The sequence below is a fragment of the Idiotropiscis lumnitzeri genome, chromosome 12, assembly GCF_059441095.1.
Source record: "Idiotropiscis lumnitzeri isolate Australia: NSW breed Sydney's pygmy pipehorse chromosome 12, RoL_Ilum_1.0, whole genome shotgun sequence".
NCBI classification, from domain to species: domain Eukaryota; kingdom Metazoa; phylum Chordata; class Actinopteri; order Syngnathiformes; family Syngnathidae; genus Idiotropiscis; species Idiotropiscis lumnitzeri.
Window position 1 is genome coordinate 15,418,105 of NC_142402.1, and position 21,831 is coordinate 15,439,935.

At 41.6% G+C, this 21,831-nt stretch overlaps 2 protein-coding genes across 4 annotated transcripts in view; both read right to left on the bottom strand.

Annotated features, from left to right (window-relative positions):
• Window positions 1–8,480, bottom strand: part of nectin4b (nectin cell adhesion molecule 4b) — a 12,801-nt gene extending 4,321 nt beyond the window's left edge. The window contains exons 1-6 of one of the 3 annotated variants that reach the window (XM_088310410.1): window positions 8,088–8,480; window positions 6,279–6,479; window positions 5,665–5,832; window positions 2,605–2,883; window positions 1,858–1,975; window positions 479–633 (exon numbers count right to left, since the gene is read on the bottom strand). In XM_088310410.1, the coding sequence (XP_088166536.1) occupies window positions 479–633; window positions 1,858–1,975; window positions 2,605–2,883; window positions 5,665–5,832; window positions 6,279–6,479; window positions 8,088–8,142 (976 nt within the window). In that variant the 5' untranslated portion in view covers window positions 8,143–8,480. The remainder of the gene's footprint in view (window positions 1–478; window positions 634–1,857; window positions 1,976–2,604; window positions 2,884–5,664; window positions 5,833–6,278; window positions 6,480–8,087) is intronic. The other 2 variants (XM_088310412.1, XM_088310411.1) reach the window with 2 other exon arrangements.
• Window positions 8,481–10,371: 1,891 nt separating this feature from the next.
• vangl2 (VANGL planar cell polarity protein 2) lies at window positions 10,372–21,817 on the bottom strand. Its single transcript, XM_088310414.1, has 8 exons — window positions 21,699–21,817; window positions 14,185–14,566; window positions 13,840–13,963; window positions 12,915–13,522; window positions 12,331–12,464; window positions 11,812–11,947; window positions 11,441–11,690; window positions 10,372–11,188 (listed from the first exon to the last, which is right to left on the bottom strand). The coding sequence occupies exons 2-8, from the start codon at window positions 14,253–14,255 to the stop codon at window positions 10,928–10,930; spliced, it is 1,584 nt and encodes a 527-aa protein (XP_088166540.1). The 5' UTR covers window positions 14,256–14,566; window positions 21,699–21,817; the 3' UTR covers window positions 10,372–10,927.
• Between the last annotated feature and the right edge of the window lie 14 nt (window positions 21,818–21,831).

The following is a 21,831-nucleotide window of genomic DNA, read 5'->3' on the forward strand; positions in this document are numbered from 1 at the left end:
TAATAGAATATCAAAAAACACAATCATAAAGTAATGAGAAAAGCATGAAGAAAACCCCCAAAATATTAATATTTCTAAATAAAAATGTCTATTCTAATTTAAAAAATTAATTTAAAAACCTATTAATTATTTAAAAAGAAATGATTTGGCATTTAAAGATTGTAACTACAAGCCCTCATGTCTTACAACTAATGGCAGAATATTTGTGCTTTACAGCAAACAGGTTCAGGGGCATATAATTGTACAGTTCTAAAAATAAATAAATTAAACACTTATTTAATTTATTTTTTGGGGGAAAAAGCATAAATAACAGGAACACACCAAAGCCTCATGCTGGTGAGTATAATTATTGAGATTCACCACAAGGGGGAGGCAAAGTCGCAATCAGCAGAAGTTGGCTTCCATCCCTTCCATCAATTCTCGGAAACGCTTATGTTCATTCAGTCAGAACGAAAGAAAGTTAGTTAACAACACTCACCAGCAGCCACAGTCATCATGTAGTCGGCCGTGGCCACGCCCACACCATTGCTGACAACGCACTGGTACAGGCCGCTGTCGTCGAGACGCAGGCCTCGGCTGAACGTCACGCGCCCTCCCGATGCCGTGACTCCTTCCGGCAGATCCCCGCCCCTCCTGTGCACGCCATTAAGGAGGCATTAATGCAAGTCAGTTGGCATGCATTCCTTCGATTTTATGTCGATACTATGGTTGCTCTGATTTTGGCTTTTATTATTTTGTCATTTATTATTACTATAAGTGGACCGGTGTGTGACTGGTTAGCACGTCTGCCTCACAGTGCAGAGGTGCAGGGTTTGATTCCGGCTTCGGCCTTCCTTTGTGGAGTTTGCATGTTCTCCCCGTGCCTGCGTGGGTTTCCCTCCACATTCCAAAGACATGCATGGTAGGATGGTTGAACTCTCCAAATTGGCCCTAGGTGTGAGTGTGAGCGATTGTTTGTGATTTGTCTGTGTGCCCTTCCGATTGGCTGGAAACCAGCCCAGGCTGTACCTGCCTAAAAAAAAAAAAAAAAAAAAAAAGCTGGGAAATGCTCCGCGACCCTCGTGAGCAGAAGCGCCTTGGATAATGGATGGACGGATATTATTATTTTAGCAACGACAGAAAATCCTTTTTTTCCCAAACGTTAATATTTATTCATTGCTTGCCTCGCGTGTGTAACCGCCAAAGTGCGTGAACCTGAATTATAAAACCTCAGCCAATTTCCTTTAAATGTCTGCTTAGTGCGATGAAAGAACACACAATGGAGACATTTGGATCGGGTTTCCCCGAGTTTCGCCACAGGTGTCACTTAATAACCCCCCCCCCTTGCCAACATCCCCACCCAAGGACAAAAAAAGAGCCGGCTCACATTTCATGTGGCGGAGTTCCACCTTACCTGCAGAAAATAATAGAGACACAGGTGGAGGAAAGTCTTCTGTTCATATAAATACATTTATGTTTTGCTACATGCACGATGCTTTTGTTAGCATGTCCATCTGCATATATAGCATTTATATTTTATTTAATCATTTTTCGTTACAAAGTACTATTTTGGATGCATTTTGCGACAGAGGTTTTTATACCTATGTCACCTCTGGTGTTTGAAACAAAAAGATTCTGCATTTTCCCATGAATGTATTATATAAGTTGAGTGTGACACCAGTGTGTGTCGAATGTGTGTTTTAGCATGTTGACAGTGCTCGTTAAAGAGCAACGCAATGATTAAGCGCTTAGCGCTTGTCTTCTGCTTGTGAGAAAAAAAAAAGGCCCTCTTGTCTTTACCTAACTGCCGTTGGGTGTTATCCGAGGATGATGACACGTGTGTGTGTGTGTGTGTGGGTGTGTGTCTGCGTGTCCCACCATGTCCAGGTGATGTTTTGAGGTACGGGGAAGCCCGTGGCATCACAGGTGAGAGCCGCCTGGTCCAGACCTACAAACCAGTCGTTTGTCGTGCTGGAGATGGTAGCGTCTGGGGGATCTAACGTGTACACACACGCACAAAAAAACAGCTTGACAACACACACTGATGTGTAAAGAATCACGACAATGGTAAAAATCTGCAATATACAGATATGTAATTTTTTTAAATACACATTTCAAACTTATTTGAATATGAAAAAAAAAAACAAGTGCAAACATAAAAAGCAGGGTAAAGCCTTTGCGTATTGACGGATTTAAGATGGATTAGACAGCTTCGGGGGTAGAAAGCGAAGGATTTGAACAGAGAATTCTGCCCAGCAACAAGTGATCGCACCAATGCGCCAATCAAATGAGACATTTTGAAACCATCCGACAAGAAAGAAAGAAAATATGTACAATCAATATCTATTGCTAATATATTTCTACTTGTTTGTATTATGCATAAAAGCTCTGACTTTGTGCGTGTCGTTTTGCTGCAGATTACACGTTCACACGGGGTATTTTTTTTTTTTTTTTTTGGCTGCCAGGATGGCCGAGTGGTCTAAGGCGCCGCGTTTCGGTCCCAGTCTCCCCAGGAGGCTTGGGTTCGAATCTCGAATTTCCCCATTGTGGGACTAATAAAGGCAATATTATTATTATATTATTATTATTATTTATTTTTTAATCAAGCACTGCAGATGTACTTACAGTGCACCACCAGTTGGTTAGTGATCCTCCGTGGGTGCTCTAGGCCCGGGTGGCGCACCAGGCAGTCCAGCCGCTTGCCATTCATGCTGCGCAGCGGGTGCAGCGAGTAGTAGCTGGAGACTGAGGTCCCCTCGCTGGTGCGGTTCTGGCTCTGGCCCGGCACGGAGGTGTCCCAGGAGAGCGTGGGCAGCGGGCGGCCCACGGCGCGACACGAAGCGGCCACGCGGAACGACTGGCCCTCCACCAGCACCACCGGCTCCAGCGAGGCGATCGGAAGCACTGGATGGAAATAAACGTGGTGGTTAAAATAGGGGAGAGGGTTCTGATTTTGTGTGGTTTGGTGTGTGTGCTTTAATAAATGGCTTGGTTCGGTTGTGTGTTGTTTTCACGTGAATGAGGACATTTGAATGAATTGGTTGCTGTTAAAATAAAATACATTTTTTAAAAAATGAAACTAAACTTAAAAAAAAAACAAAACAAAAATACTTAATGTCACAAAAAGTTAAGAAAATGGAATAAAACATTTTTTTCACAAAAAACAAAAATAAAAGGTAATATTTTCAGCATAATGTTCTGAAAGTGGAAATTAATATTTAGTACAAAGAAAATAATCGGTTTTTAACATTATACAATATATTGTATAAAAAATATCACTTATTTTTGCATTGCATTTTCACACAAAAATAAATAAATAAATAACTGACATGCACTTTTGTGAGTCGGCAATTACCAACACTGAAATGATAAAGCAGAATCAATTGCGTTGCGTTTTTTTTTTTCACTTCCGCAATATTGCTCAAATTTGTCCACTTCTATCTACTAGTGACGTAGAAATCCAAATCCATGCGTTTGTTATGTCATGCATGCCCCGATTCTAACACTTTCCTCTCTGGTCTGCTCATGTCTTAAAAGCCTGCATAGTACAAAATGATGCAGCTCGACTCCTGACAAGGGCGAGAAAGTTTGATCATATTCCCTCGATACTAGCCAATTTTTGTTAGATTTTGAATGCATTTAAAGGCTCCACCCATCATAAATCAACTTAAATATAACCAAAGATTAATTTATGCATGAACTTGAGTACCTTTATAGAGTTTAATACAGGTAATATTTAGGCTGCTATTGCGTCGTCATGTTTTTGCTATTATGGAAACAGCTTCTTGTGCAGTACTTAAGTTTATGAGTCAACTTAATGAATGTTTTGCCGTGTTTGTGCTGCTTTGTTTCCTCTGTCAAGGCAGCAACAACATTAACAACAAATTAATCTGTCTTTGAGTATCAGAGTATTATGTCATTGTTAGTTTTTCATTGGGTCTTTTTAACAACAGCAACGAAAAAAAAACATGTTAAGCATAGCTGATGGATCCACGGTAAAAAAAATAAATAAATTGGGCCGACATTTTTCGGTGGGCAATCAAGCACAAAATATCCTAAGTGATTCAAAAAGACAATAGGATATATTTAACTCGCAGTCAATCTTTAAAACTATTTACGGATGAGGTTAAAGGTAGCGACAGTTTCTATAAAACATCTACACAAGCCTGTTTAAACGCCATTATTTTGTGATATTTAAAAAAAAAAAAAAAAAAAAAAATGGGACCAAGATAAATTATTTTAAAACTTTTTCCGCCACAATTCAATTGGGGTGAAAGTGGTTGGTGTGAGAAAATATAAAAATGAAAGATTATTGGCTCCAGTTTTTCAGATGATGTCCGGGTAGGGTTGCAAAGATGGAAACACGCATGGAAAATGTGTTCTGGTCCAATGAAACCAAGGTTGACATTTCTGTCCGCAACTCCAAAGGGCAGTTTGGCAAAAACAACATCGCTCATCAAAAGAACAACACACCAAGAGTGAAACTACATGATGACTGTATCAAGCTTTGGGGCTGTTTTTCCATCAACTGGAGCCATTAAGTCAAGGTGGAGGTTAATTACAAGCAATTCCAAATATTCATTGTCAGAATGGGTCGTCTTTATATGAAAAGGTGAACGTTTTCCGTCGTCGTTGCTGAAACGAACGCCCATGTTTTGTGCGTTTAGGAGTCGTGAAGTCGCCAAGGAATGTTTTCAGCGGTGCCATAATCGTTTAGTTGTGCGGTTCACTTTGGATCATATCACTCACTCGGCTCACTTGCTGGAAATGGAAGAGGAAGAGGAAGAGGAAGAAGCGGCAAGGCTCAGAAGAAGTCAAACAAGTGCCGCAAAATTATTTTTTGGGGGCAGGGGGAGATATTTATTTTCTCATCCAGAGCAAAAAGGGCACGTGCACTACTCTCTATCCGCACGCGCGTCTGCACAATAACAGGAAGGTCACGCAGTCAAATTTGCATCACAAAACATTTCTGGAGTCTTACTCTCTAGTACCGACTGGTTCGACATGATTGTGATTCACACCACAAAACGTTCTGCCTTAAACAGGAAATTAGCAAGAACAACAAAGCGAGTCCTCTGTGCCTTGCACGTACGGTAAATTGCGCAAAAGACAGCGAAACCCGATTAAACTGAAAGTCAACACCACTTGCAACTTTTGATTAATAGCTAGGAGGAGCTTTCTGGGTAAAAAGGTTGACATTTCATTCAAACGAATCAAATTGATTTATAAAGGACTTGGAAAAAAAATAAAAATAAGCGCAGCTACTGCTAAATGCTGTACATGAAACACAAATTAGGTGTGAGCAATTATTTGGCGATTTGTATAATTACTTTTATTTCATTACAGATTTGATAAAACTTAAATATAAAATAAATAAATAAATAAATCTTTTTTACATTTGATTGTTTATATTCTGTAATATTTATTATACTTTTGTCTGTATTGTATTTTTCGTCCACTTTTATTATACTAGTCTTTTTTTTACCATTTATTCAGTTTTATTGTATTACAATTGTTTATTTTTTCTTTTTTTAATATTCCATTTATTTTGATTATTATTTGAGTTCAAAACTTGTCCCGCGGCTGAACAGGTCAACCACCTTTTCGTTATGCGTCCAATGCTTCAACATTTGACTACCACATTTTGGATGGAGCAAAAATAAATAAATAAATAAATAAACTCACCCCACACAGAGACGGTAATGCGCCTCTCGAAGTTTCCGTAGGGAAATGTGGAGATGTGGCAGGTGTACGTGCCATCGTCAGATTCCTCCGTGTGGGGGATGAGTAGCGCCGAGTTGGCGGTGGGGTTGTTGCTCTCGAACCTCATGCGGCCCGCATAGCGTCCGAATTCTGACCGGAGAAAGGAACACTTTTTAATTCAAATGAATAAAAGCAAGATGTAACGGGGAATTGTCATTTCCAGAGTCCGTTTCCTACAGCAATTTGATCTATTTGTTTTTAAATCAGTCCGGAAAAAGTTTCAATGGGCAACATAAAATTTGGTAGCCATATCTATCATGGGTAAGTAAAATCACAAAGGAAGTCGGCCATTTGGGTTTGAAGCAGCCATTTTAGAATCATTTTAAGGAAGATTTACTTTTACGGCATACCCTGGATTTTATTTTTTTATTTAATTCAGTCGCCAGAAACTAGCCATGAAAAGCACACAGGAGGTCCGCCGTTTTTGTTCAAATTGGACACTTGGACTTGCCACCATTGCGTGTAAAAGCTTACACGACTGACCAGTTTTTGACAGCAAACAGCAAAAACTTAAAAACGACTGCTGCTTTGCTTACCCGTGTGTCCGTCTGAGAAATGGGCGGTGATGATCTGATCTTTGGTGCCATCGCGAAGCTCTTTGTACCAGGTCACCTGCACCACCTTCTCGCCCGCGCTGCCCTGGTAGCGGCACGGCAGCCTGGTGGTGCTCTCGGCCAGCGAGCGCTGCGTCGTGACAGCCTGGAGGGGCTCGATGAAGACGGCCCGGGCGCGTGCCACTAGGACAGAAATTCAAAGTATCAACATTGGTCATATAGTGGTACACGACAGCTCGAACTTTAGTTTAAAAAAAGAAAACATTTTCATTTCATTTGAATTGTTCATTGTTCTTATGTTCAAACTGTTGGAAGAGGCACACGATCAGATAATTTGTGGCGAAACAGGATGTGGCTCAGTGCCCAAGGTTATTCCCATAATCTCTAATCCGGGTTTTGAGAATTTGTCACCATCAGCTGGCCGCCCAACAAGAAAGACAACTATTTCCCAGAGTTGCAGTGGTTTAGGAAATACTGCCTTTGTGATAAATAAATAAACCAAATATTTTTGGGGTTTATTCGACCGTGTTGATGCATTGATAACGATGCAATCTGCTGAGTCTGTTTTATCAGGCGTGGAGGAAAAGAAAAGGGCAACTCAGCAGAACAGAATGCAGCCGTGTAGCATTCTTTGACTTCTTGCCCAACTCGGGTCGCCCCGTCCGTTCCCGCCGTCATGGAATTGAAAAGTGTTAGCGCTGGCGTGTATTTTATGTATTTATATAGTTTATTTACTTCCTGGCTCCCACTTTAGATTTTTGTGATGTGGCACAACAGCCGATTGACACTGGTGTGGAAACAGGAGCTCAGAACATTCCAAATGTGAGTGGAGGAGGAATAATAAATGAATATATTTATGTATAACACAAAACCTTTTATCTCCAAAATAGTCCATTTTCAGGAGACCCCAAAAACAGTAAATTAGTTTAACAATTAGCGTTGCATCGTGAAAGAGAGCAAGCCATTTTCAATACTTTCCATTGGTCAATGTGTAAACACCCTGACCAGAAGTATAGATTTAAAAAAAATAAATATTAAATGAATCAAAATGCGCCTCATTGGAGATATATATATATATATATATATATATATATATATATATATATATATATATATATTCTACTTTATGTCAAATTAATATTTCGTCCGGATTGTACATTTGGCAGCGATGTCAACACATTATGTCAATCACAGTCACGTGCTCATAATAATGCCAAATCCTTACGAAATAATTTTTAGATTCCTGAGGTAAAAGTTTGTGTTCAGAGAACTGGAAAAGCTTGTGTGGCCACAAAGCTCTGGTGCGTTCAAGCAAGCTCGCATTTGTCTCACTTGTTGTCATTTAATCTTTTTTTTTTTCCCACGCGGAACTACTGTGTGGCCCTAATCGGCGCTGTAATCATTAATCACCAGGCTCAATCAATCAGTAACCCCTTAGGTTAAAAAAACGGCATAAAAGAAAGCCGCATTTCAAAGTACAAATGTTTGACTTGTCCGAGTTTGCGTCCCACGCCTCTGTGTGCCCACAGCTGTGTCACAGTCGGACCAAATGTTTGCATTGGCGAACCAATTCATCAATATTCCCCATAGATATTTGTCACACCAGTTTTCACAAGCACCGTCGGTAATACCATATTTGAGAAGACAATTATCTATAAGTGCGTTGTCCCCCCCCCCCAAAAAAAAAGAAACAAAACAAAAACACAGGTTAGAGCAACCCTCACCCCAAATTGAAACATTCTAAAGTCCTACTCGACTGTCAAGCATACAAAGGCAACATATACTACTCACCCAAGAGGCAGACAAGCAGCAGCCAAAGATTCACATTTCGCCGAGTATTTTTCATTCTGCTTCTTCAATTGATGCTTTTATACCAGCTTATTAAAAAGCATCTCACTTGACTGCAAAATAATCATAATCTGATATATTCGTTTGGTGGGCGCGCGTGCAGGTGAGCCGAATCTTCCACGTGAGTTTAAAAAAAATCTTAACATATTACTTTTAGCCAAACTCGCGCCACCTGGCTCTTGTTAAACAACCCAAAATTCAAGCCACTTGTTAATTAATCGATAAATGCACAAAATAAAGCATGTTGACACACAGAAGGCGAAGGAAAATGTGTCGCTTGGTCCACTGCACCTGCAGCTGGTGAGTGGCGGTTAGACCACGCCCACTTTCAACCTGGGTCGACGGTGCGTTCGCGTGTAGGTGTAAAAGGAGGATACTATCGATTTCCAATGATGCGTTTTCTACTGGTAGGACTTGTTTGATTTGCATACTTTAGCAGTAAAGCAATTTTATTGTTAGCACATTATATTCAGTCAATGTGGGATCCAGGTTCAAATTGAATGCTGACGTTTTTAACTAAAGAGCCAAAGATGCATGCAGTACGTACGTGCGTGCCTACGTGTGCGTGTGTGTGCACGCGTGTAGGGCGAGTCAGCTCACACGCAGCTTGAAGAGCAACAACAACAGGTCGGGTTATTCTGGAAAGACGAAGTGAAGGCAGTAATCATCAGACTGACTCGGTTCATTAAAAGATGCCCTCCAATTGTTTACTCATTTAGTCATTTTGGATAAAGTACTTGTCATTTCAAATTTTTATCAATAATAAAACTAAAATAAAGTAAAACTACTCCCCCCTTTTAAAACAACGGAGAGGGAATGTGAAGGCGTTGGCAGAGCGATATTGTCACCTAGTGTTAGCTAAGAAAAAAATGCAAGAATAAAGGACATTTTAGGAGACGCAAGTGGGATTATCAATATTTTTTATTTTTATGAAAAAGTAGTGCATGACATGGTTTCTAAAATAAATCTGATAAAAAAAAAATGAGAAAAACTATTCTTTCAGGGATATACCAACCGGATGTTTTCTTTTTACAGAAAGTAATTTCATAAGAGGTCAGTCGTATTCCCCCCGGGAAAAATATTCTTTTGATAGTCATCTCCCACCCAATAATTTTCACTTTAAAAATAGCTGCAAGTTTTTTTCAATCAATTTTTTATGAGAAAAACATTGAATTTAATGAGAATTAAAAATATAAGGGCAACATTTTCCAATAAAGCTCCTAGTAATGAGGCCAGGCAATCGTTTACGGAATAAGAGGGTTTAATGTTGGAAAAATACTAACACGCTATACAATGCTAACAAGAGTTAACAAAAAAACAACAATGATAGAAAATACAAAGACAAAAAAAATCTACATTATCATTCATTTTGTACTTTTTTTTTTTTACAGGCCACTCGTAAAAACATTCAGGAAAAAATTGCATCATAACTTAGGCACCTTACAAAAAGTAATTGTAAAAATGTGAATTTTTGGAGCCCTAGAGAACTCTGGCAAGGAGTTCCTTCCATTTGGATGTTTTTTGTTCGAAATTTGCACAACTTGTACAACATTGGACCACTTAAGGCAGTTTGTGGTTTGCTGATATGCAGCCTCTGAAAAACACCCACAAAAACAAAAGTATCAACATGGGGGATGAGACTGTGATAGGTTCATGAGTTAAAAAAAAAAAGAAGCTGCTGGATTTAGATGATTATAGAAAAATAAATTAGCTTAATGCAAGCATGTCACTAAAGGTTATGTTTTCAGATGGTGTTAAAGCTACAGTTTGTGGACTGGAGGCAGAAGAACAATGCTGATTGTTTTGTTCTTGTTAAATTGTGTGTTTTTTGTGAGTAAAGGTGAAACAGCAATACTAATTGCAAACATGAACATACATCTCATATATCAGAAAAGTGTTATTTGTTAAGTTGCTACATTCTGTCGTGAGTACCGAGGAAGATCAGGGCCGCACTGGAATAAGAGAAATTCAGGGTTCCATGAAAAAACTAACTTAAGAAAACAAGTTGTAATGGTACAAGGATGAAAATAGTTTTTCAAGAATGAAGTCGATTTTTAATGGACAAAAAAATATATTTTTAAAAATCAATCAAGGTCAATTGATGAGTGGACTTAATATAGAAGAAGCAGGGTTTTTTTGCACAAAAATACAACTCCAGTCTCAGGACCAAATTTATTAGCTGTATGTTTACCCCCGCCACCTCAAAATGCTCGACTCCAGAAAAATGCATCTTTATTCATTTCTGATTTAAAAAAACATACGTCTTCTACTATTGTTTCGTTGCAGTATAGACTTGCCAAAGTAATTTTTTACTTACTTTCAAAATATAAAAAAAAACAACTATCAATGTACCGGCTAAAAATGTTTGTTTTCCTTTGCATCATTCCATTGTCATGTTTGGAGAATTAGTCGTCATTGTGAAAACGTTCTTAAGTGACTTACTATGCTATTTAGGCTAATGATGTGTTTTTCTTGTCAGTGTGGCCCTAAATCGAGCTTCATATAAAACACAAAAAAAAGGTGTCTGAAAACGGTAAGAAAACATTTGCAGGTAGCAGTGATGGTGTGGTGCAGTCACAGTTTTTGAGATGAGAGGACACAAAGTCGTAGTCGTGGTAACGTAGTTCAGTGGTTACAACAAAAAAGGCGCCTTTGCAAAAAAAAAAAAAAAAAATTATTATTATTTTTTTTTATAACAGCGTGTTGCAACAACAACACGGGTAAGATGAGTCAAAGGCATCGGGAGCTGATTTGAGGTTTGTTTTTTTTGTTTTTTGTGTCCTTCACACGGACGTCTCGGACTGGAGCCGCATGACAAACTTGTGGCTCTTGGGGTCCACGAATTCCTCGCCGAGGCGCAAGAAGGGCAGCGGCGTGACTGTGACCACCAGGGAGAAGTCGAGGCGTCGTACAGAGAAGACCAGGCCTTGGCGCAGGGCCGCCGTCACGGGCTCCTCGCTCACCAGCGTCCACTGGCGCCCCCTGCCGTTATGCTGCTGGTATTGCATGGTGGGGCCTGGGCTCAGATAACGCTCCAGGAAGGCCTAAACAGGTTAGATTAGTTTTTTTTTAATTAATACATAATGGATTTTAATTGATAAATGATAATGAATGACATTTCCATGATTTATGTTGTAAACATAAATAATAATCTGTTTGTTTAATTTTAAATGTTATATGTTAATTAAAAAAAAAAAAGAAAAAAAATTTAAGATAGAAACATCATAATAATTTTTATCACGGTTCTTATTATTCTAATTCCTGTTATAGCACCAGCGATAGAGTCATTTTCTGACCTTGGGCGTCATGTTGTGCGTGATGCAGAACTGCAAATGCGTGAGGATGCTCTCCATGCTGTGGAAGGCCTGCTGCCGCGTGGTCCTCAGGTACTTTTGCATAGCCCGCGCCATGGGGGCGAAGATGGCCTGCGCCGCCTCGCGGGGGTCCATCACCTCGCGGGGGTGTTTGGGTGAAGAGGTCAACGCCGCCTCCTCCTCGTGGAGGCGCTTGATGTGCGTGAACGCCTCCTCGACCGCCACCACCAGCCTTCAACATTACACGGACTTTTTGTTTGGTTTTGTTTTGTCATCATAAACCTACAATAACTTATAATTTGCATTAAAAAAAACAGCTCAGCTAAGCTGACTGTGTGTGGGCGTGTCTCTACCTGGCCTTGCGTTTGCGGATCCTGCGGTCCATCTCGGCCTCCTCGTAGTAGAACTCGTTATGGGAGTTGTCTCGCCTCCGGGCGGCGGCGGCAATCATAGCGCGTGATTGGCCCGTTGAATTATTGGCAGGGTTTTCTGTGCAGGAAGTTTTTTGCCACTGGGTTACTCAGGGGTGGGATTTAAGTTCCAAGAACTATTTCTACGACAGTATGAGAATTTTTAAAACTAAAATACCTTAAGATACATTACAATTTGTATTGATATGACAAAAAAAAAATTTAAATCCTGTTCTTCACCGGTGATTTTTTATTTATTTATTTATTTTTTTTTTAAAAACACTCCCACTTCTTCATGGGCTCTCCCGTAATCCTGTAATTAAAGGTAAAGTTGACTTCCCCCAAAAATAAAAAATAAAATAATTGGATTGTGGTGTCAAAAGGCAAAGTCTGGTCTTCTACAACAACTCTGATCTGTGACTTTTGCGCAACAACAGCATTAAAAGAGGCATCGATGTTTACCGTCCAGCGAGTAGACTTTGAAGCCCGTCATCTTCTTGGACAGGATGGATTTGGGCAGGTTGACCAGGGCGGGATTGTAGACGGGGAAGTCGTTGTAGTAATGATCCAACACCCACACGGCAGCCCGCTGGATACTAGAACAACGGTAAAAACTTCCTTTAATTATTTTGGATGGTGGTCACGTTCGTGTTCGTTTTACAGGTGGCGTGGAGGCTATGCTAGTGACTTCGATCAGTGTTGCATATCGTGCGTTTGTTTATGTGAGTTTGTGCATTTTCTGCACTCAATTTGAAATAATGTCATGTTTTTTAAAAAGGGGATGAACATTTTTTTCAGATTCAATGATTAATCAACAATTGACATAAATCAATTATTAAAATAATTGTTAGTTGCATCCCTAGTTGTTATTACACATTAATAAGGATATTAAGTTACGTGAAGACGCTGATCATTGCAATGAGGTCTAACCAATCTTATCCGAGACCAATCTGAGATCTAAACCAATCCAGATCGCTGCGATAAATGGCCAAAAGATAAAGACAACAAGCACTATAGAAAACGGGACGGCTCCAATTGGCACTAACCTGAGGTGGCCCACATTGTAGAAGCGACTGGCCCCGTCTGTGCTGCGCACCACTTTGAGGCAAAAGGCGGGCTGCAGGTGGCGCACCTCCAGCAGCACCAACGCCAGGTACTGGATGAAGAGCAGCGCATCCACCAGCGAGGCGGCGTACTCCACGATGCCCCGGTAGTCGCGCTCACGGGGCTCCAGAACGCGCACGCCGTAAAAGAGCCAGTAGGACGCCACGAAGAGGAAGACCAGCACCATGAGCAGGCAGCGGAAGACAAAGAAGCGCGGCAGTGTGGCGCGCGGCGGCCGTAGGAACAGTGCCCACGAGGAGATGAGCAACACCAGCAGCTTGAACGCTAGCGAGACGTAGAGGCCCTCACAGGGGGTCCCGCAAGGCTCCAGGGTGTCGCGCCACAGCGCCTGCGGCAGCACCAGGAACGCCAGCGGCGTCACCAGCGCGAAGAAGCTCAGGCAGCCGCCCAGCGCCGGGCCCAGGAAGCGTTTGCACTCCAGAGGCGTTGACTCCTCTAAGTCTTTGGTGACTCGGGTCAGGTCCTCATTGGAAATGCTGTGCTCTGACGTCCCCGTGACCACGGTGGTGGTCTCGCCCCAGTTGTCATCCTGCCACACAAGAGGAACGGACAGTTAATTAACTAAATTTCCGCCAAGCCGAAGGTCGAACTGACGTGAATACTGCTCGTCTAGTCCGGGGTTGAGTGTTTGCTTTGGGGACCAGAGAGCTTTTCACATTTTCTCATTTGAAAATGCACAGATCACATTTACAGATAGTGTAGCCATGTAACCAACGTGAAGTTGAATATTTGTTTTTGGCCATCACGGGGGTACGCAATCCAAAATTTTAACAGTAACTGTACAGACAACATTTCCAGTTAGATATGTAACCAACATGAAAACCAAAGAGGTTTGTTTTTACTGACCCGGTCGTCACCGCGAGTGGACTCTGCGTCGAGAAGTGGCTCTCCTGGCGTCTGAATCGTCACCGACTTGTCTCCGCGGCTGCTGCCATCTCTGCTTTTGGAGCGATGTCGGTCCCTCCGATCCCTGCCAATAACCAAGTGGGACACTCGATGACATCGTGAGGAACTATCCACTATTCATAATTTAGATTCTTCAAAGTAGTTTTCCCAGACAACAACTTGGCACATTTTAGCATTTTAAGAATGACTTCCAGTTCACAACTGTGCATTAGCAAGCTTTAATACCTTGAATTTCCTTCAGACATTTATTTAAAGAGTGAAATGTCAGCGCATCGTAGCCCCTACCTGTGTTTACGTGAGCTGCGGGAGTGGGACGACTTGTACGAGTACCCAGAGTACTGCGATTCGTTATCCATGTCTCGGGCGGGTGGCGAGCGGGCTTTGCGAGCCCCGCTTCCTCCTCCTCCTCCGCCCGTTCCGCACGGCTTGCCGACGCCGCCCAGCTGGCTCTTGCGCTCGGAGATGGACTTGGTGGAGAGGGCCAGCGGCAGCTTGAGCAGGTCAACCTTGCTCCTGAGGGAATCTATCTTGGAGGCCGAGGAGGGGGCCGTGGGAGAAGTCGGTGGGCGAGGGGAGCGGGGGGGGGGAGAGGAAGAGGAAGAGGAGAGGGGCGGGAAAGGACGGCGGGTAGGAGAGTCGAGGCAGGGAGAGCAGCGGCTGCCGTGATCTGAAAGACAAACCCATATCTATCAAATTATGCTTTCGGAAAACAAGCCCTTTGCCGACCCCACAAAAAAAAATTCATGACACTTTAGATCACATGAAGTGAATAACTTTTAATATTTGGTGGCATAACTCGTACTTGCAAGAAGAGCATCGAGCCAGCGACCCGTTAACACTTGACCAGACTGTTGTATTCTTCATTTGAAATATTTTACTGCAGCCTCTTTCGGTTCTTGTTCGTTTCTGGTGGTTTCTCCCTTCAGTCTCCTCTTCACGAGTTGAAATGCGTGTTCGATTGGGTTATGGTCTGGTAATTGAATTGGCCAATTTAAGACCCCCCCCCCCCCAAATCTGGTGTAAAGTAAAAATAACCCAGTCGGGAAGTAGCGACACCACGTGGCACACAGCATAAGGAAGTGTAAAATGGTTGCCAGGTCGACCTGTTCAAGTAAAACAGTGTCTCTCATCACCCCCTGCGTGGGAATCAAAGTGAGCGTTGTGGCACATTAACCCACTAAAACCTTTTTTTTGGCGACGTGCACTTGCCAAAACGCTCCTGGCGGTGGTTAGTCATCTCAAAGTGTCGGCGCTAGCACCAACACAAAGGCAGCCATATTGGATTACGCCGTTTTCACACAAAAAAAAACTCGTTCGGCCTCTCCCCCCTTTCCTCCTCGCGCGGCGTCTCGCATTCCCTCCGCGGCGTCGCCCGTCCCCGTAGAAACCTGGCCTCGCCGCTGCCATGGCGATGAAAGGAGGAGGGGTGGGGGGGTCGTAGGTTGACAGTTGCCACGGTGACATGACCTCAAGCCGCCCTCTGCTACGCCGCCCCTCCCACCACGCACACAAAATAGACCAAAATAGAAGGGCGGGCATGATGGATGCCAGGCTGTCATACGCCGGTTAGCGGATAAAAGGTGGGCGTGGCTCAGGGAGTGCTGTCCATTGGCCTTCTGGGAGAAGCGCTGCCATAGCTCCCCAATGGCGTCCGCATCTTGCATTAGCCTATTAAAATCCCCTTCCTGTCTCGGCAAATACTGAAACCAAATCACTCTTGGTTAACATCTAGGATTGACGTGCGTCATGCAGGGAATCCACACCACATATTTTTTTTTTTTTTTTGCGGCTATAGGTGACAATTAGCTTTATGGAGATCATTTAACATTCTGCTAACTTAATGCTAAAACACACCATAGATAGGCTAACAAATAATGCCATTTGTGTACGATATTTTATTTTATTTTCAGTCATTAGTCAAATATGAATTGAGTCTGAACAATTTTGAAAAGTAATCTAATTGTAATTTTCTTCCCTAATCTGTACTGTAACAAACAATTGCAGATTTGTTATACATCAATGTTTTGGGCTAAATTGTTAGACTTGCACTCAAATAAAAGCAACTCACCATTATTTATGTACTAGGAAAAAGTTTACCTACTTCAATTTATTTTGATTAATTGAAAAAAATTGGACAGATTAATCAATTATTACAATAATGGTTAGCAGCCGCCCTAAAATAAATAAAATGACATTTTGAGCTTTGAATAACATTTTTGCAAGGTTGAATGCTGATTACTTCTTTTTTTTTTTTATTTTTTATGAAGAACATTGTGTGTACTTTTACTTTGGATTTCAGACTTTTTCTCAATCTCTCAATTCCGTTTACCGACCAACAGCTAGGAGGCTAAATTCAATTTGTAGCGCATCAGGTGATGTTTGTGCTTTTGGACAATGGAACATTTGCCACACAAAAAGCTGACTCACTCCGTAGCATTCACACAATTTGAAATGAATTTCCACATGATCGCTGAACTAGCCTCTCCTGTTTTAAATCCAAACGTCTCACGTTTAGCATTTCGGCATTGACCTTTCAAACCGTTGACATACTCTTGCAATCCTGACGTCACGGCGCCATTACGCCGCCTAATGAGACGCATGTGGTCGCCATATGAGAGGAGGCGCGAGCGGTACACTAAAGTGGAAACATAAAGAGAGGATAGGAACAAACGGAACATTTCGGGATTCTCTTAGTTTACTCAGCTACGACAGAATAGCCTGAATTATGTCATTACTTATAAAGAAAACATTTTGGCAGGTACCAGACGGGTTGTTTGAAAATGCTGCATTTGTGGATACGTTTTAGAGTAAGCATGATCTTGCAACAATAACAAAGACAATATGAACAATACACTTTATGACATAAAATCACAAAGTGAAGACAAAACAAAACCTGTGGACAAGTAGGAAAGAACTGTGAATCCAAAAAATATCCTTTACATTTCAATACGAGCATAGTCACATACCGTAAAATAAACAAGTAAAGTAAGTACATTGTACGATTGTTCCAAAAAATATTTAAATAAAACCCATCAAAATGTGTCGTTCACCGAATTTACACATGCAATCAGACTCTGCGACGTGAAAATACAACTGTCCCAAGACAAATTCGACTTGTATCGTAACCTCACCTCATCTGAGAAAAAAAATACATTTCATTTTAAATGAAAATGAACAAACTCATTACAACAAAATATCTGTGTTTGACACACCAAAATAAAACAGTAACAAGATTTATTCCTTTAATTTTAATAAAGTTTGCTGGGCCGGATTAAAACGTTTAACGGGCCGCATGTGGCCCCCGGGCCGTAGTTTGCCCACACCTGATTTAAATGCACCTGTATTTTGTCCTATCACAATACTTCTGAAATTTAAGACAAAGGCAAGCCCATTTTGGACCGCAAACGGGATAAAACACCGGTGTAAACGTACTATTGTGACAATGTTGTGCTCGACTGTCAGTGACAACGAACATTTGATCCAAACAGGTGTGGTTCAGTGGTAACGTGGATCACGTTTCCTATTCATCCCAGCGTCCTACTAAGCCGACATCTTCCTGAATCCATGAAAGTCACGAGCGCATCGAGTAGTCTTCAATGAACGTTTATTTTCAAGCTAAACGTTCCGGGGCAAAGGGATCATAAAAACACACTCAGGACAATGAAACTCGACCCCACCGCCAAAACCGCCCCCGAGAGTCTCCTGACAAGCTGCTGATAATGTACTGTATGAATTATTACAAAGGACGCAGCGGCGAAGCCCATAAAAGTGCTTTCAGAGGCGGACATTACAACAATCAAAAAAAAAAAAAAAAACCTTTTAAAGGAGATTTATGAGCTCAACTGCACTGTTTACTGTAAGATAATGAATGTACTGCAAGTCAAATGTACTTTCGAAGAACGCGGAGTTGTTGTGAAAACAACTACAATTACCACAAGGCGACGGGGCGGACCAACTATTAGCAAAGTTCAATGACAACTTGTCTAAACAATGACAAGACGACATCTGTTATGGGAAGTCGGGCTACATCATATTCCAGTTTTTACAAAAACACTCTTGCTATCTGAATGTATTGTCCTTTGTGTTTGACAAAAGAAGACAACTGAAGTTGAAATAATAAGGTCTGGGCGATAATTCAATATCAATATGAATTGCGATAGTCACGTGATGTGGCGAAAAACAGTGTAATATCGCCACCATAAAATGTCCATTATCTGCAAAATGCATAATGATGAAAACTTTTTTTTTTTTTAACAATTTGATAAATAACGACAAAACAATCCAAAAAAATGCTTGCCGTGAGTGACTGAAGCTACCCGTCGCCGCTCTTGCGTGGAATGCTAATTGTCGCAATTGGGCTTCGTCCCTGGTCACGAGACACGTCCACAGAGGAATCAAACATTTCCAGACGGCAGCTGCCCTGACGGCGAAGCATTCTGGGGGACACCGTCGCCCAGCTCCATTTGAGGCCTACTCGAACAACTGTGTAAATGTGCGCGCACACACACACACACACCCACACACACACTGCAGACCACCACCACCCATCGTTTCCTAGCACGACATCAGTAAACCAAGAAACAACTGCTACTGTCGGCCCCTCCTGCACACAAGACCAGCAAATTAGAGCAGGTGTGTGTTTGTGACCACTTCCTTAGATACGCCTCTGCGATGCCAAATCAATTTACTTTTACCTCCATTCATGCAATGCCGACATGTACAGCGTGTCCATACAGACTCTCTACAATTAGAAACCAAGACCAACACATCTGGACTTTAATACTTGCACTTGGGAATTTTTTTTTTTGTTGATTTATTGTGAAGGTGTCTGGGTGATGTCTTGTCTTGTTTGATGTCACCTGCAAAGGGACTACCAATGTACACTCGCTATTGCTAACTTTGGCACATTTACGCAGCTAGTCACAGCAAAAAAAAAAATCATTAAAAATTTGGAACCGATTAGTCCAGTGTTACGTCCACACAGTGACATGAGTCTTGTAGGCGGCGTTGTTCTTAATGCAACACTGGCATGGGACTCAAAAGCTAAATGATGATTGATTTTTCATAATCGCTCAAGGAAATGTCACCAGCAGACACGTTGACAAAAAAACATTTTGCTGTACTTCTGCTCGATTGTTAGCTAGCATGCAACAGTGCTTCCTGGTTCTGAGGATGCCTTAAGTCGTTAAGATGAGACCAGTGTTTCTTAATCCGTTTTTGATCAAACCTCAGAAGTTTGTTTAGCCGGTCTCAGGGGTGCAGTGGACACACGCACCAGAATGAACACCGCGTGGGTGTGTGTGTGTCTATTCTATTCAACTTAATCGTTTGATTCACGACATCACACGCCGCTTGACCATCGTTGGCTGCGCACCGTTTGTTACAACATTTGGCAACGTTGCAAGCGATCCTTTTTGCGAATGGTAGACATAAAAGTGAAAATGATACCTTGCCTACGTCAGACTGTGCATTTCTGAACTTGTCTCTCAGCCAATCGCAAAAATTTCATTGATTGGCAGCAAATGTATGTTTTTGTTGTCAAACTTAGGTTTTGCTCATTTTCCGCTCTAAAATTATAAACCAAAGTTCAGACAATTATTTGATCAATTAATTTTCTCACAAGCAACTTCCCACAGACATGTTGACAAAGAATACCGTATTCTTGATTGTTTGTTAGCTAGCATATTACTTCCTGGTTTGTCCCTACAAAAAAAACAGCTGGCGTTATTTGGAATGAGATATCGATTAGATTCCTGTCAAAGTGACTCAAATTGAAACAAAAAAATGATTCGAGTGCAAACAGGTTGCACCTAACTAAGAACTAACAAACGGTGAAAACATTTTAATGGGCTCCTCTATACATAGTTTGTCATGTGTACTTTTTAGCTAATTGGTTAAGCGTACAAGTTTGGACATGGAAAATACGTTTCTGCCCATTTTGACCATTTTATTTTTAATAAAACAATCCAAGTTTAAATCAAAATGTGACCAAAAAAATCTTAATAGTAATTCATTTACAACACTAACATCTGCAAAATTGGCAGACATTAAATATAAATATGAATTATATATAATTCAGAACGTGTCCACAGCCTCGTGACAATAAATGTTCCGCCTTAAGCAGGGATATGCATTTTTGATTAAAATACTCAAATGGGCAAAACCAAACAAAATTTTTTTTTAACTATGCTGAGTCTGACCCAACTGTTAAGTTACCCCTCAGTAACAATGACTGCTGCTCATTTGAAAGACAAGTCAGTAAATATCAACAATACACAAGCTTGCATACCACTTCTATTTTATTACCTCCATCCAGAAGGCTTTCATTGGCGTGGCTTTGTTTGCTTGTGTGCAACTGCCTGCCTGCTTTTGAAATGCCAAGCAGGAAAACTACACATCAGTTTTGGTGGCAGCTTAAAAAAAAAAAAAAAAAAAAAAAAAAAAAAACTTGCTATTACCTGAATGTACAAAACCTACACTGCATACAATATATTACGGAAAACCAACCATGTAAAAATCTTACTAAAAAGGCACAATATATTGCATAGAAATGGCAAACGTATAATGTTAAAACATAACACATTCCATCAAAATTCAAACTATTGCTTAAGAATTAAAAGAAAGTTAAACACAAAGCATGCCACGTTAAAACTCATTGAACAAACATCCATGCATTGTCTAAACTGTTTATCCATATTGCATAAAAATATCAAACACTATGTTGACGTTAAACTTGTGCAAAAACGAACTGTATTGGTGTTTTTAAAAAAAAGAAAGCATATTCAAAAACATTCCGTGGGTGGCAGCATGAAGCTCCCATTCAGATGCTTCGAAATCAGTCGTCTCAAACTCCCGGTCCTCGAGGGCCACTTTCCAGCAAGCTTTAACAAGTTTCCCTCTTCCAACACACCTGATTCCAATGGCCAGCTCATCAAAAAGCGCTGCAGGAGCCTGATAACGATCCCGATCATTTGAATCAGGTGTGTTAGAGGAGGGAAACATCTAAACGTGTTGAAAAGCAGCCAGCGGGGACCGGAGTTTAGTTTGAGACGCCTTTTCTAAATGAAAATTAAATATTCGCCTTGGGGTCTTTCTTAGAGAAAATGTAGCTAAAACACTCTTTATAGCGCGTGTTAAAGTCATAAAATGTGCAATCTAGAGTACTGTACTGTGGAATTTGGGAGGCATAGCCTACCACTGGAGGCACTTTACAGTTCGCCAAACACGAACGTTGGTAGGCCAGCAGTTGAACGGTTTGGGGCTTTTTTTCCTAAGCATTTTTGCAGCGAAATGTTTGCATTGAGGCGCAGTGCAGATAAGAGGGTAAGGGGGGTGGAAGTAATGTAAGTCTTCAGTGGTCATAGGACAATGGACCGCACACCCCGAATTGTTTGCTCCCCTCCCCGCTAAATGAATGACTTCCACGGCCAAAACTGTCCTCCGGCGTCGGCCCAATTTTGACTTCATTGCCCCCGTCTTTGTCGCTTCATTCCCGGCACAAAAAGTGGAAGTTTACGTGGCCATAAGCGGGGGAAGACAAGAAGCAGCCTCCTAATCTTGCGTAGCTGTAGTTTGAACAAGTGGGGGGGGGAGAATAAAAAAGAAAAAAGGCGACCATCGCGTCCTCTCCACCATTGTTTGTTGAGCCCATCCACCACGAAGCTAACCTGCCCCCTTTTCTTCTTCACTCCTTTCAGGAAAGCTTTTCCATCAAGCTCACATCACCACCGCTCATTCCGCGCTCGCGTGACCCCGCCACTCTCATTTGAAGACATTTGGAATGTAAAATGAGTACTTACTTATGGCAGAGTGTCCATGCAGCTATTTGTCTCAGTTTCCACTTTCTTTCCGCTCGGCAGTGGAAGCCCCCCCTCCAGTCTCATTCCTCTTGCCCCGCCCATCCCTGCTGCTCGCCCACTGGGAGGTTAGGCG